We start from the raw sequence: 16544 nt of genomic DNA on the forward strand, positions 1-16544 counted from the left end.
GCGCAAGCCAGGCTCTTGTTGGAAAGGAAGGCCCCTGGGCCAGTTTGACTTTTCCTTTCCTGGCATAAAACATTTGGCAAATGTTTGGTCTTTGTAGAATGCCGAATAACTAATATTATTAATCATAAAAGGTCAAGCATTTTTTGCCAAGTAGATTTCCCGTCTGAGATTTCATTTGGGGGTTTTCGAAATGCGTTCAGTTCAGTTTATTGTGTGAGAGGGAAAGGGGAAATTGGGACATCCGTCTTCTAAAAGGACTGGCTGAAGTTTAGCTATAACTGGTGCCCGGCAATTCGAACGCACTCTTTGAACGATTCTGAAACTCCGATGCGAGGACACCACTGAACAGTATGGCCCCACAAGCGCGTCAATTCAAAAAGGTCAATTATTTGTTAAAAAAAACTGAACGAGTGGAACAGAGCGTGTCCTTTTCGATACAGATTTCTAAATTATTTTGGTCTTAGCGTTGAACATGAAACAACATTTAAAATGCCTCTAAAACGGCGGACACGGGCAAAAGGTCAGACAAAGCAGAAATCCTCTAAATCTCGAGGTAAGGTCTGAAGGTTGCCACGCTTGGCTGTGGAATTGTGATTTTATGACTTAGGCCCTCCCTACTGCCTTAATCCTAAACCAGCTAAATGTATTTGTATTGTATTGAGACAATTTGATGCAACTTGTATTTTGTCAAAAACGTGTAGAAATGGAATGCTCATCGTAAGAAGGGGTGCTGGGTCTATAAGCCTCGGCTTTTTCCCAGCATCCTACATGTTTGTTTGCCCCAATCATGAATAATAAATAACATTGTGTACATGTACATGTATCTTGTTACTCTGAATTCATTATTCATCTAGCTGCAATGTTAATGCTTCAAATCTTCTCAGCTGAATTTTATTTTTAGGACGTTATCACTTTCTGATGGCTGTTATGACATTTGAAGGGAAAATTAGTGTTTTCCGAATGTGGAACTCTTTCCATTTTTCCATGCAGTGATATACATTGTATTAGCCATCTGAAAGAATTAGAACTGTCAAATATAAAAAACAGTGAAAATATTGACACACTGACTGAGGACTGGTATTTAATTTGAGCAGTCTCATCTAAACTTTGTACACAAGGGCGTCAAGTGGCAACAATTATTGAAAGTTTTAATTAAATTTGCAGTCCATTGAACCTCTTGGTGTCGGGCCTCCTGGGAGTTGGTTGTTAGCTTCGACATGTCTGATAAACTGTAGAAAGCTCTATCTTGATTTACATTATGTAGGTACATAGTACATGAAGGTGCCAAGGACTGGTTGCAATATTCCAAGGTTTAATTCATGCTTTTCAAATTTCACATTTGTAGAGTCATCGTCAGAAGACACGGATCGTTGTACAGCAGAGGAAATTGTCAATAGACTGGCTAAAAAGTATTTATTGGTGAGTGAAAATGTGTACATGTATGTAACATTTGACAAGTTTTGTCACTGATGCTTCATTTCATACTACAGGTGGAAGCGAAAAGGCAGCAAATTTAATGTCACAAAAGATTTGCTGTAAAATTTTGCTTGAGTTGAAATGTGTTCAGCATTTGCAAATTGGCAGCAAGAATAGTTGATCTGACGTCACAAATTGGCATTTGTGTTCACTTTCATGCCCAGAATAAACCAGCCTTTACACTTTTGTTGCTACCAGCTGAAAAGATGGTAGCACTGAGATCATCAAAGCTTATCTAATATGTTCAAAAGGCTTGTAAAAAATTGGATTAAAGACTTGTCAGTGCTTTACAAGTGTATTGTACAAAGTAATTGTATTAGCAGAGTACTATAGCTATGGTCCCTGTACACTTCTGAAATTGTCAGTCTTGAAATTCGGCATTTTGTTCCTTCATGTATAAACCAGAAATCCAGCACAGACACTGAGCAGTCGGACCAAAAGGAGAATGAAAGAGCTTCAACCAGGGTGAGTAACTTCCTGCATATCACTTATCAGTTAAAAAAACATGAAAAATATATTTACTGTAATTTTGCCCCTGACCTGTACCGGTACATGTACATGTATGTATGTCATGGGGTATTATATCAGAGCAAACAAGCATACAACTTTTCTTCGCACAAATTGATGTCCTTGTTTTATTTTTGTACCATCCACGTATATTGTACATGTGCATGATTAGATATTAAAAAACATCTCGCCAAAAATCATGGGCAGTACAGCTTTCCTAATTTCCTTATATCCAAGCAACTGTTTCAGACTCATTGTGACTAGCATGCCCTCTTGCTCCCCTCTCCCTTATTACCAAGGTGGCCGATCCTTACGATGCAGACTTGGAGACCAGTGAAGTAGACACAGCTGCCTCGGTGGAAACAGCCAGCGACATGGAGTACCTCGAGGCCCAGCCCTCGCCGCGCATTCTCTCCCCTTCCAGACAAGCCAATGTGGCTCCTCTCCTCTCAGTCAGCAGTAAACATGGTAAGAAAATCTTCTCAAGCACCAGATCAGGGTATGATGATGGTTAACTTCTTGAAGGTGGACACTGTTTTCTGAATGATTTGTTTTTCAATGGCTGCAAAGGAATTGCAGTTGGAACGAATGAAAGAGTACTTCATGCTTTTTAGTAAATTCAAAAGAAAAATCTTTCTTGGCTTTTTAAATTCTTTTTTCAGGATGTACATTTAGTCCTTTTCTTCTGCTTTAAAAAACAGCTAACACTCAGGGATCAAGGGTATACATGTATCACTTTTTCTCCCCATATTTAAAAGAAGTCATGGAAAACGCCCAAGAATAATTGTTTACCACAAAAAGGGACTTACATGTACAGTGAGCAGAAAATATGCAACAGATGAGATTTTGGGGCTCAAACCTCTAAAATCTCTAAAGTATTAACAGAAAGTTACTAATTTGATCTTAAAGCTGAAAAGGTAGTAGTAAGAACAGGAAGCTCAGCATCTTGTTCAACTCTCTGCAGAATCATCAAGGCAGAGTTCATCCAAGTTTCTATCAACCCGTCGGCAACACGAGTCCAGAAGGCCATCTGCCACCACCCCTCAGAAATCTGCCACAGCACAGGAGAAGCACTCCTTCCAGGGTGACAGCGGGTTGTTCATCTCCCCGCTTAGCAACATTCCCCGGCGCCATTTGCCCAAGATGAATGCGTCTGACACCTCCACACCCACGTCAGCCTGCGGCGACATCCGATCGGACCTGAATGACTCTTGCTTCGGCTTTGAGAGCCTGGTGGCACCGGATCCCCTCGCGCCCATCTCGCCCGTCGACCCCATTTCACCTGCAGGTCAAGCTGCTCGCTCAAGGTCTGCTCTCAGTGATGTTTCACTGACAAGAGACAGCAGTGCATCTACCTCGTTCAGAGTGGGCCCAGCCACGGACCGTGGCCCACCCAAGCGGAAGGTGTCTGCGACCCTGGATTTGACGAGTCTTGTTCAGGAACAGCCACAGCCTGTCAAGAAACTGAAGAAAAAGCTTAAGCCTGATACAGCTGTGAGTATGCAAAGATACGTGTACTGTACATGTACATGTAATTTTGGGGTTTCTCTCTTTTCAAACACAAACAAGGCTTACAGTTATGTAAATACCTGTGTGTAGTATCACAGAAGAGAAGGATTTTTACCATGATTTGCAGTGTCTCTCATGCTTACCATCTGTTCTCCTCACTTTCCATTTATGTAGAAGTCCATAGCATGTTAACTGGCAGGGATTTCCAGTGCCTGTTATACGCTGTTACACTAGTTAATCTGCATGCAGTACTGGGCAATGTCTTGTCCTCACACTTGAGTGAATCCCATTTGGGTGTGTACGCACGCAGAGGCTTGAACAAGTTGATGGATATTGAGTGTGTGTGATGCCCTCAAGGGGTCGGTGTGCCACAGGCAGGTATTGTAGGTGCATGGCAGAGCGCTTAGCACCACTGTCTCGTACATGTCAGAGTTTCAAAAAGGCAAAATCCCAGAAGGACCCTGCCAGTACAAAAATTGGGGTTCAAAGAAAATAATAATTAAGATGAACCACTCATGTTCTGCAGTTGTAAACATGCTAAAATGTGAAATAATTGGCTGACTTGCTGCACCGTGAAAGACATTTTGGTGGCTTCAACTTGAGTCTATCTTTGGTAAGACAACCAAATACGTGTACTTTACCAAGTCAAGGTACATTCTTATCAAATGCTTTGGCACAGACATGACAGAATAGTGTCAAGTACTTTATAGGTACATGTACACTATACAGGTTTTGCCAGTGTAGACTATTAAGCACTAACCCTACTATTGTCTCAGAAATTGTCAGCAAACGGTCACCAAGGGTCAGTCTTTGTAAAGTCTAAACTTTGTAAAGGACCCTGTTTGTGGTATATTGTCCTTACATATAACTCCCCCTCCCATGTTTGACTGGGGGGCATGGGTGGTTACATGTACATGTATTTCATCTTCTACTTTTTTGTGGTGGGTTGTGAAGAATTTTTCAGACTTCCCAATAATCCAGATGTATTCAATAACACTCATGAAGGTGAACAATTTTTAAAAGGCCATAAATATGTATGGTTTTGATGATGTAAGGTTCTGCAGGAATGTAACACATACATGTAAATGTATAATTACAGATGTATCATGAACATCACCCCCAAATTTCATATGCAGTTTTTGTGTACATGTTTGTTTGACGGGGCTGGAAAAGGTTTCTACATTTGCCAGATGGCATCCATGAATTGACAGCGTATTAGTGGTACATGTACATACATGTAAATGTAACTTTAACTAACAAATTCTGCTTCACTGTTCCTGTCCTTAAAGTATAATTTTCAAGTGTCTCAATGGATTTTTTTGAAATTATTTTTAAATGGAATACAATGGGATAAATTGCCACGATTAAGGGCTGTACAGTGCTTGTACATGTACTTACACGTACTGCAGTGTTCTGTATTACCTTTTTTTGTCACACAGAAGCTGTCGAAGGCACAAGAATGGGCAGCCAAAATGGCAGAAGAGTTTCAAGACATTGAGATGCATGAGCTCACTATCGAGGGATGACAGACATGAGTTCTTCAGAATGATGTACAGTAAGAAGCACGTTACAGCGCAGAAGGTATGGATTTCATGCCAGGACTGTTCAAAGGGCTCATCACTACTTTTGTACTTGCTTTCTATACTTTTGTACTTTTTTTCTTACTTGTGGTAGAAAAATTAATTGAGTACTCTGCAAGTCCCTAAGTAAGCTTTGTCAGAATCCAGAGAAAGCACCCTTTAGGTCTTGAATGCTCAGTGGATTCTCAAACGGACTCTGGCACAAGTACAGTTACTACCATGTTCACAATGTTTCTTATGTGGCTTTTACATTTTTGCCATGCCCTGAGCACTCCACAACCTATACTTCAAGTGTATCAGTGTGGGGGCTGTAGGATTGAGAGTGATTTCTGCAGGGGCCAATTTCATAGAGCTGCTTAAGCACAGAATTCGCTTAAGCACGAAAAAACCTTGCTTAATAAACAAAGGTTACCAGCTCAAACTCTATGTGATTTTCATGCTAACCAAAAGACATGTAAATACCACTCCAAAACAATATACATCACAAGAAGTTTTGCCTGGTAACCTGATTTGTCAAGCAAGGTTTTTCACGCTTAAACAAATTTTATGCTTAAGCAGCGCTATGAAATTGGCCCCTGTTTTTAAGCAAAAATCAGTGTCCAATGTAATGTCTACACTAACAACAGGGCCATTTTTACTTCAGAAGGAAAGAAAAAGTGCTCCACTGTTTACATGTAAGCATAAATGTTTTGGGGGTTGAAATGCAGAAATTTATGGCCATAGGGGAAACACTGCTAACATGGCTGCTCCCTTTACTGTGTTCCACGTCATCTACAAATTAAGACATTTATACTTTACACAAACATGTACCCAGCCTTAGCCTCTTTTTGAAACAAAGCCAAGTGTCTCCCAGTGAATTAACAGTGAACATACAGGTACAGTACCTGTGTGCTTTACCTTGGGCAGCCGCCAAACGACCCACATTCACCAACATCAGTAAAGGGGAGACAGTAGGATGCAGTTACGGTTTAAGAGGTGGGCAGAAAACCCCAGAGGAATATTCTGGGTAAAACCCCAAAGAGTCAGGTAGGGAATGAAAACCCAATCCACATGTGGACCAGGCCGGGAATCGGACCTGGGACCGCAAAGCTGGAAGGTGTGGAAAGAACTACCTTGCCAACGTGACTCCCCATATACCATATCAAGATCTCAAGTGGAGAAAAAGATGAAGCCCTGTTCAGCAAATGTGTTAAGAGAGCATCACATTTCAATACTCTGTACTCTCATGATGGAGTTCACAGCTTTCCCCATTCCCTGTCTATATGTATAAGAAATGACTCAGTTATAAAGCTACCTGTATTTTTTAAGTCAGTGGTACAAAATTTATAAATAAAACGCACACTATGAGGAATAACTGATGCTTAAAATATATTTATAGAATATCTGAAAAGAAAAAGTGTTTCTTGCACAATTTGATGCAGGATTGGGAGCTGAGATTCACTTAAGGCACAGATGAGCTTTGCATAGATAGAGCAGGTAGCTGTAACTGACATGAAGCAAACACTAGATGTATGCTGCTGCAAATATAAATGTAACCACTCCTAATGAGAGCACCCAATCATGCCCTGACTCTGTATTCATTTGTACATAAATAACTTCATTTTGGGGCATTACTGGAAAGAAGCATTAAATTTCTGACAATTGAAAAATCACAGCTTAAAACAACCATTCAAATCTTGACGCCACAAGTCAGGCATAAGTAAAAGGCCTTATTGAGAAGGAAGCCATAAACCATTTGGATCATATTCCCTGAATCTGTTTATAAATTATAAACTACTGAATGGGTTGATGCCAGACTATTTATGATCGGCTCGCATTCCAATTAGCACCCCCTTCAGTATTTTCAAATGAGGCTTGAAATAAAAAGGTATTTTCTGTCACAAGTCTGAAATGTTTCTTCAGATTAGACAGGAGCTAATCTGTCATGAAATTTCCTTATATTGCATCCATTTCCACTCTCATTTCCAAATTGAAGAGTTAACCCTACTTGCAATTTCCATATGGCTGACTCATTAATAAAGTCTATAGATCTCTCTCATTGGACACCACCTTTGTGTGAAAATTACAACTGAATGTACACAAACCCACCTGGTGCCTGTGCAGTGTACGAGGTGTGCAAATGTTTTATACTCGTACACAAAATGATCCAAGTATCTGCAGAATACGGCGCAACCAATACGCCTCACGAAAATAATTCAAAAATGTCAATGCAGGAAGTAAGAAGTGACGTCATTTCAGAGAGATGTTACACTTTAGGGAAGTATGAAGATAAAGGAATGCTTTTGTCACACTGTTTATGTCCATTTACATGTTTACATGTAGTTCATATGAATGGATTTTGACTGGATGAACTACAGCAGCAATGCAGGAATATACATTGTAGATTGGGTTTTTGCTTTTTTTTTTTTTTTAAAGATCAGACAAGTGGAGGTTTTGATTTAGAAAATGTAAGCAATTTTTTTTTCAAAATATGCATTGTCTTTTGCCATGATTTACTCCGTGCAAGCAAGAAAAATAGTTGTACATATGTACATGTATTTTCGTTTACAATTTGTCACATTCGATTCATATGTACACATGTACGGTATACAGGAACCTGCTGCTAGAAAGTTAATTATTGAAATGAAAAAGATTTTTAAAAAAAGGAAAACTTGTGGGTTTCTATTTGTTTTGTTGGATTTCATTGAGTCAGTTATGTTCATTTGAATTCTTCATTTAGGGTTTAAGTGTATATCATTTTGAGAAAACTCAGTTGACTGATCACTAACGGTCTTTGGGGAAAAAAGAGTACAAGTACACTACACATGTACCTTTAAAAAATCCTTGAGTACTCCATGTGGCTTGTTTGTGAGAAATCTATGAATCGGCCAAATCATACATGAAATAGAAATAATCTGAACCTGAACTTGAAATTATATTTTCTTGACAAACTGCTTTTGATTAATGCGATTTATTTTTATCTTTTCCACACGTGTGTATCAGAGTACACATATTTTAGATACCGGATTTAAATTAATCGTCAAGACTGAGATATTGTGATATTTTGTGGTACAGTTAGAAGACTGAAACTAAACTGTTCAGAGAACTGTGAAAAAGATTTCAATAGAAAATTACCACATGTTGCCCTCTTCGAAAAAGCTTAGAGAGGGACAAAGTTCTAATTTATTTAAGTGGGGAAATGCAAACTTTTATAATGGATGCATCATCCGTAATAACTCTTGCATAATTGATGTGTTTATAGTATATTGTATGTGCATGTCCTCACTTTTCTGTGACGTATATAAGCTCGATTTGTCTAGCGAATATTCATTTAGCACTCTAGTTCTTTGAAACGGTGGCCAACATATATCTTTTTAAAAGAAATGGAGTACCAGGTGCTAATTAAGCATCGGGTACTAAAAATGTATATACTGTACATGTACATTGTATTTTTTTTCAGTTTTCACATTTTAAGTTTAGTTTGATCTTGTAAACCCTCCTAGTAGATTAGCATTTATAAACATATACATGTACATGTACTTATTTTGTTTTGAAGTGCTCTAGAAAAAATAAACCAAGCATCCAGCTGATGTCATGTTAAGTGCTCTGAGTTCTGAAGTGTATACATAATGATTGTCAACGTGAAGAAACATACTCCGGTGTATACTCAGTGATTGGTTGAGCCGATCCACTTGGAATTTGACGACAAGGGAGAAGGCTTCAACTCTGAAAAAGCCTTATTACTACCTTCATCCTGTGATGTAAGAAGAGAACGATTTTCAGACAAGCTTTGTGTTACGACCGGTTGGTTGGTGTGAGCATGGAGGTAGCTTCTTACCTCCATGGTGTGACAAGTTTCCAACCTATACGAACATTGTATTTAGAGACAGATATTGCCCATCCCTTTTTAAATACATGTATGTACCCTCCTCTGGTGTGCTGATTTTGGCCACCAGCTACCCCCTCCTACATTTCTGGCATCGCTTGTCCCCATCATCATTACATGCTGTGGAGATAGTCACGTAACAGAGGACTACGTGTACTGACAAGAACAGATGTTTCTGATTTTATGGCAAATACGAGTCAGCAAGCGCTTACTACAGGCGCGAGAATTTGATTTTTTGCCCGTTAACTAAATGGAAATCGTGATCAATCTCTTTCTGAGGCCTTTGAAGAATTTGAATAAACGAATAAACGTGGAGAGAAGCGGATGACCTATAATATTGGCCCTACCAAGAAATCACTGCTTTTGCACAGAAGAAAGTGCTCAGTTCGTATAGGGGGCCTACGCATTGTACCTCTCCAGTTCAATTGTTTTTTAAACTGAATCTGGTGTCCAGACACCCCGTTATGACTGCCATTTGCACATTGGCATTTGGAGACAAGCTTGTTTCAAATATGAACTAGCACTTGAAAGCTTGCATCAAGATGTTTACTTCAGTTCTATCTTTACCATCAAACTGCTTCATTTGATGTGCCATGGATCACTGTTCCTATAACTGTTCCTATAAAGTTACAGTAACCACCTGGACCCTTCGTAGGTTAGCCGTTTAAATAACGCGGCGGCTGACCCACTGTATATGGACGGTTGTGTCGGCCTGAATATTTCGACTGACACTGGAGATTTCGTTGACAGGTGTTTTTCCAGGGCCCTGTCAGTTTTGACGTTGTGGTTGATCGAAATGACGATAAATAAATGCAGCCATTCTATATCCAGATTATTGGTATCAACTTTTAGCAATTATTGTGTCAGTTTCAAGAATAAATGACGGTAGTGGGCGTCGGTGTGCCGTGAGAAATATCAAAACGTGCATCTGGTAATGTATCTGATGTTGGTGTTCGGGAAGCTCGCAGGCATGCGTTGTCTTTTTGTAACATAAAGGCAAAAAAGAAACGCAACTGAAACAACGAGCGACTAATCTTATCAAAATTATCCTAAACTCCATCTCCACCCACCTTCAAAACACCTAAAAATACACTCAAACTGTGCTAATTTCCTTGTTATATTATGCTTTCGAAATACAGCCTTAAATTACACATTCCCACAGATGGAGGGGGTGGTAAAATGGACATCTGGTGCAGCGTGTCTTTGCCAAGAATGACAGCTGCAAAGCATTTCTGAACAGAAGGCTGGATGTAATTAAGAAAGAAACCTTTTTTCTTTTTTCCAAACACGGTGTGGGCTTGATTACAAACAAAATACTACCCCAATTTTATCTTCTACTCAAAGTGGTCTATATAACACTGGGGCGAAGTGTTGCTGCTTGTCACAGAAACCCTGGAGAACGTGGTCTGCACACACTCGGCTCTGGTGAGAAGTACCGGATAGACTGAGAATTAAAAGGTAAGATTACTTTCAGTCGTGGTTATGAAAAACATTTAACAGCTTATAACATTAAAAACTCTATCATTTAGCATTTATGGGTCTATTGAATAATCTCGTAACACTTGTTTGCATAGTAGATCCAACGAGTGACTTTATGGGTATTCAACGTTTCGGAAACGTTGAGTACCCTCCAGTTCTTTTTTGTTTTACACAACTTGCCACCTTCACCATAAGAAGCTTCAAAGCTTATCCGAGTATCTATGTAGTTTACTAATTTCCATGTTTTTATCCCAGCTCTTCACAGCCTTGAGCATTCAAACAAAATTAAAAAGGAATCGTCATTTGATATACTTGAAGTAATCACACTGGATACAGGGGATCGCAGCGGCTGAACTTCGACCGAAGGGAAGCATGACACAGCCAACGCGTAAAGTGCATCATCGTGCAGGCCTACAATTTTTTTCAAAAAATAAAATTCAAAATAAGTACAAAGCCCTGCTTTGCTGTACACAAAAGCACTGATACACTTTTGCTTCGTGCATCCCAGGTTTTGGACCTTGTGACTCGAATCCAACATGAAGAGCCTGACCATAGCAGTCACTTTGATGACGACATTTGCTGCTTTTAGTCTCAGCTACGGCCTCTGCAGACCTCCGGTCGGCTGGCACTCCAAGAGCCTGGTAGAACGCATGAAGCTGGAGAAGGCCAAGGTCGTCGTCCTGGCCACTGCCGTAGCCACCCACCCGGCTTACCCCTACAAGTACCCGTACACCGCAGACCTGACCGTTGACTGCATTTTCAAGGACACCAGTGGGGAAGCTGAGCGCCTGCCACTGCAGCTCAACAGCGTCCCGGGATTCGGCGGGACCTGGGACTGCGCTGAGACCAGGGTCGTGGCGGGAACGCAGTACATTCTGTTCCTGAACCGCGAGGGCAGTCTAGTGCGAGTGGATGAGGTTAACGATCAGGCTGGAGCAGAACCAGCCATCCCATCTAGGCTGGAGAAGGTTTATGCCAACTTCCAGTGTAAAGTATCTAGACAGTAACACGAACAGAGACGTGAATCGGTTCATTTTCATCAAGTCGTTATTAAAATGATTGTTTTTTTATATACTTCATTTATTAGAAGACCCAACCGGCTGCATTATTGGCAGCTTGCCTCTGCTCAATATGTACTCAACATGTACTAAAAACTCAAAAACCACTTTCTTCTTTATCAATCTCAATGTTTGCAGTAATTGTTGGCTCTATATTTACGTCCATCTATATACTACGTTTCATTTTGCCTGGTTCTCTAATTTTAGGGCATTTTTCTGACGCACTTCAGCAAACTATTGATTACATGTAGAAACATATCGCGAAGTCTGAATTTTAAACTATATTTAGACTTATCAATTACGTGCACTATTATGTAGCAATGAATAAAGAAATAAAACTTCTGTCATAACAAACAAATATTATATAACGACCAAAAATGAGTAAATATCACGGAAGCGTCTCCCTGATCCGTCTGTATATTTTATTGCATTTCATACAAAAAAGATAACGGTAAATGATGACTCAAAAAGTGCTTTGTTTGATTGGCTTAAAGTTTTCAGACATGTAAGAGCGTTGATATTTCTTAAAGGAACCAGGAAATATAAATATTTGTATAACTTTTACAAAAAACCCTTGAAATTGCATCTTTGAGTTTCAATTAACCTCATTTTTTGTTTTTCAATTTTAACCCATATTTTGATGCTGTTTTGGTTTTTATGCTAATACTATTTGCATATTCATGAGCAGAACTATGATGTCATCCAAGGCACTGAATCTCAATGTTGCACTGATTTGTGCACAGAAAATTTCTAGAGTTTTGTAACCACTGCTATGGCAGATTTAATTTTTTCTTCTTTAGTAATTTATTGCTGTGGAAGTATATGGTAATAATCCAGCAAAAAACATTTTCACAGAAATGTTCCCAGATAGAAAATTTGGGATTCACAATTTCAACATGAAAACCACGGACGTATATAAAAAAACCTGGACTTGCAACGCCTTTGTATGAAAAAGAAGCCAACCAGCGGCCATTTTACCGAGCCGAATACAAAGGCGTGGGTTGGCTCCCTACTATTGACGTCAGGAAGAACAAAGGCGGGCATTACCAGGAAAGCTTTGTATTCGGCTCGGTAAAATGGCTGCGAGTGGATTCAATGACTCTATAAGCTGATTAAGGGCATTGCGAGTCCAGATTTTATTATACACGTCCGTGATGAAAACATGCAACCTGAACTATGTCTTCCTGGATTTACATCAGAGCAAAAGCGCCCTCGTTTGTTCAGAAGTGCTTGGTCAATGTTTAATGTTTCAAAAAGTGCACCGTTCAGTTCACGTACCTCAAAAATGATGTAAAAAAGTCTTAATACATGGAAAAGTACAGAGATACACAAAAAGTGATTCTAAGAAAAATAAATTTCCTGGATCCTTTAAGTTCATACAAAGTTCCGTTGGGCTGAGGAGCTTTGCACTTTGAATTAGAAAAAAAAAGCTCTTTATATAGGTTTATGTAAGGATGGACTAAGGATGGTAAATGATTATTGTATATTTTGTCAGCGAAAAAACTTTTGGATACGATATACCGGTACCTGTTCGTAAAAATTGAGAGAGTTAGACGGACCTCATAATAGAGTACATTGTTTGGACAGTCAATCTTCCCTAATCTTCAATGAGAAATCCCATTCATCTTGTTTGATTTCAGACAACCTGTTAAAGGAGACTTTTAGTGTGGTATTTTGGTGGCGCAAGAAGTGTAGCTTCATAAGCCCTTCATTATGAGACCATTTGCTCCCAAAGCTCTTGAACGATCTTTTTGATTTAGGGCCTACACGTCGTTGTGAGTGGCCGGGTGATGGACATAATGTTGATTTCAAATCGTCTAAGGCATTGCATATGGTACAACTTTTAAAGGCTAGGTATAATCACAGGAGCCTGAAGGAACACTTTCCTCAAGTGTAAAGTGAAATGGAGTCATTTCTCATCGTTTGTCTGCACAATGATAGGTATTCCATCCGCTTCGGAAAAGCACTTTCATTATTTTTTATCGCCACATTACACCTCATTTGTCTCCTTCTGAAAAGGTGATAGTTCCTTTCCAGCCTGGCGCAAGGGAGACTCGTCCCTGGATTCTACGGTATTTATGTTTTTACTCACACAAAATTGTTGCTACGTTTTCTTAACAATTCTGAGGTTGCCTTCCACGCTGCAATGAAACCGTGTTCCCAGTTAAAAATATGAAACAAAAATACAAATAGGAAACCGACCATCTTTTCATCACATTTTGAAGTTGTTCCTCTTATGGCCATTTAAATCAACTGATGTGTTTACAAAAACAAGCTCCAACAGGGCATCAGTGTGAAACGAGCGAGAGTTATCGGTCTGTTTTAATTCATAATTTTATACAGACGTATACATATATACATGTATTTGAGGATTTCAGATGATGAAAAAGAAGGAAATAAGAATCGACCAAACCGAAAATTAACATGGTCGGGAATAGGCACCTTGGGACATAATGTTCAATTATTTTTTAAGTCATCGTTATTGCCAAAACAAATATTAATTTCGTAATGTCAACCCAGAAGCACTCTAACCGTGAAACAAAAAAAAATGTTATTTGTGCATACTTAATGGAAGAGACCACAATAAGCACCAGTGAAGTAATAAAGAAACACTAAAGAAAAGGAAGTAAACCCAAGAAACCACTTTTGTTTCATATTTCGTAGACTCATCCAAAATCTTCTTTATTATAGCAGATTACAGCAAAGTTGCGAAATTCATGTATAATCTCCGTAATTTTATGTGGTGTCGTCGTTTAATTAATAATGCTGGTCATTTTACAAGGTATATGGAGACCTGTAGGGCTTACATATGGCAGCAGACGCGCTTCAACACGCACGTTTTAGTTTTCATCAACGAAACTGGAGATCGGGTCATTTGAAGCCGGTGCGACACTGTCACCTGTCCAAAAAGGTGATGCTTACGGTAGAAAAGTCATTTGTTGACGCATTTGTTTGTTTACTTGTGCACTTTGACGTAGTAGGGAAACAATGCATCGCCAACCTGCAAAGGATAGCGCACGTGTAAATAAAGCGTGACAGCATTTTTAAAGCCTATCATACTCGCTGTGTGCCGAGTTAAATGAGGTTAATATTGTATATGTAGTGTATGTTCCAGTGGCTGGTATTTGCAATAGCTGATCTCCGCTAAGAATTTTTCCCAGAACGGCGTTAAATTCATTCTGACGTCCCAATTGTACGGCTTGGGGATCAGCCACCGTAGTAAGTAGCATTCCCGATAGGTCCTTTTAAATCCATTCCCCCTTCAAATCATGGACGTGCTTCATATCAGCTGGCATATACAATTTCAACTCAGTCCCGACACCCCAACCGAAATACACAGACAAATAATAAATTTCTATAACTGTTGCTATTGCTGACAGTCACTAACTCTACTTAACAAACGTTTCGTTACTTATAGCGAATAAAATACACTCTACATCAATCAAACCTGTTCCGAAATACGGTTTTATAAGACTTTCGAAATCCTTTTTGATATCATTCATTAAGCAATACCCTGGGACAGGCGAAAACCCAAAGATGAAACCTTGTCTCGTAATTCTAAGGACAAAAACACAGGGAAATTCCTGTCCGACCTCCTATGGCGATTAAGCATACCTGGCTCCAGGGCTACTACCTAATTTAACTCTTACATATGTCTCTTGAAATCATGAAAACATGTTAATGTTATACATCTTTGTGACAAAAGAAATTAAGCGAACAGTGTGGCGTAGTGACTGCGAATGACACTCTCCCGCATACCAATGCCTTACGTAACCACACCCTGCTCCCGCTTCACTGCACACACTTAGCATATCAACCAGCTTCTCAACAGCTTGGTCTCACCCTTGCAATGAGATTTTCTTTCTTTGTATACATGCCAAGAGAATTTGTAATTCATCGAATTCGCCCAAACGAAAGCTTGAAGTTTACACACATGTATATCCATAAACTCGGATCTATATTTTTAACTTACTGAATCAACTGGTGCGAAAGAAAGAAAACGTCGACAGTCTCCCGATATGCTGTTTTTTTACGTATTTGTGTCACTGCAAAGACCTACCTCTTTAAAATTCTACCGTCGCCGGCAAAAGTTCCCAAACGATATTTTGCTAGCAGCCTTGTTCTCATTAGGCCTAGTCAATATTTCTGACGCCACCGTTACCAGCAGTACTCGTCAAAAGCTATATAACCGTTCTGGTAATAACTCTGACACTAGTGGTGTTCTCCGTCAGAACAGTTATTGACACCAGTGCCCCAACTCACCGTTTATTCTCACGTTATAAACGTGACCGTCGAGTCCCCTAACCATGGCGAACCACTCTGCCAAAATTTGGTATTGAAAAGTTCAGATTTTCTGACATGGCACAGTGCACTTTACAAAGAAATTCGTCGAAGTCGATTAAATTCTATATACGTGTAAGGGGGTAAATGCTCCATTTGTAATTATTTAGATTATTTATTAGAGTGTAATGGATTAGTATTATTTTCTCATAGACATAATTTGTTGGTCGATATTTTACCTTTAAGGTCATCCGGTTAGTTCCACAAGTCGGGTTCTGTGTTTATTTACATTAGTTACTGGAGTCAGACCCACCAACAAACACATAAATAAGCACATTTCATCACTATTGTAGCGAAATAGTGGGGTGGTTAGAGCGCCCTCTTTAATTATTTGCAGTTAAGCATTTATATCCCATAATCATAACCCGCGCATGGGTATATAAGGAATGCGCGCGAGCTACTCGCGGTCTTTCCTGTCTTTCTGTTGTTCGGTCATATTTGTGCGTGACGAGTTCGTACTGCTGCTTGGTTTGGCTGTCAGAGCAGAACGCTGTGCTGGAGAGTGATTACTGGGCACTAGGAAATCCCCCAGTACCAGTAACCCACGGTACCGGCCCCCCTTCTGCCAGCCCCCAAGACCAGACCCGTGGGTGCAACTTGTTAGGCTTCGGCGCCTGGCGGTAGACTGCCTCCAAACGGACCTGCCCCCCTGGTCGCCTCTACAGCCGCTCGTCGGGTCGACCAAAGGCACGCCCGAGGCTCCGTCGCTGGAGACCGCTACACTATTAT

At 39.9% G+C, this 16544-nt stretch overlaps 2 protein-coding genes across 2 annotated transcripts; both read left to right on the forward strand.

Annotated features, from left to right (window-relative positions):
- The first annotated feature begins 247 nt into the window (after positions 1–247).
- Positions 248–8652, forward strand: LOC110989929 (uncharacterized). Its single transcript, XM_022254640.2, has 6 exons — positions 248–553; positions 1346–1419; positions 1882–1941; positions 2283–2451; positions 2948–3477; positions 4932–8652. The coding sequence occupies exons 1-6, from the start codon at positions 490–492 to the stop codon at positions 5016–5018; spliced, it is 984 nt and encodes a 327-aa protein (XP_022110332.2). The 5' UTR covers positions 248–489; the 3' UTR covers positions 5019–8652.
- Positions 8653–10240: 1588 nt separating this feature from the next.
- LOC147800222 (uncharacterized) lies at positions 10241–15722 on the forward strand. Its single transcript, XM_087140705.1, has 2 exons — positions 10241–10395; positions 10925–15722. Exon 2 carries the CDS (start codon positions 10953–10955, stop codon positions 11421–11423), a length of 471 nt encoding a protein of 156 aa, XP_086996831.1. The 5' UTR covers positions 10241–10395; positions 10925–10952; the 3' UTR covers positions 11424–15722.
- The last annotated feature ends 822 nt before the right edge of the window (positions 15723–16544 follow it).

This window comes from Acanthaster planci, linkage group LG01, assembly GCF_054643075.1.
Source record: "Acanthaster planci isolate LZ-2023a linkage group LG01, COTS_SCS, whole genome shotgun sequence".
NCBI lineage: Eukaryota > Metazoa > Echinodermata > Asteroidea > Valvatida > Acanthasteridae > Acanthaster > Acanthaster planci.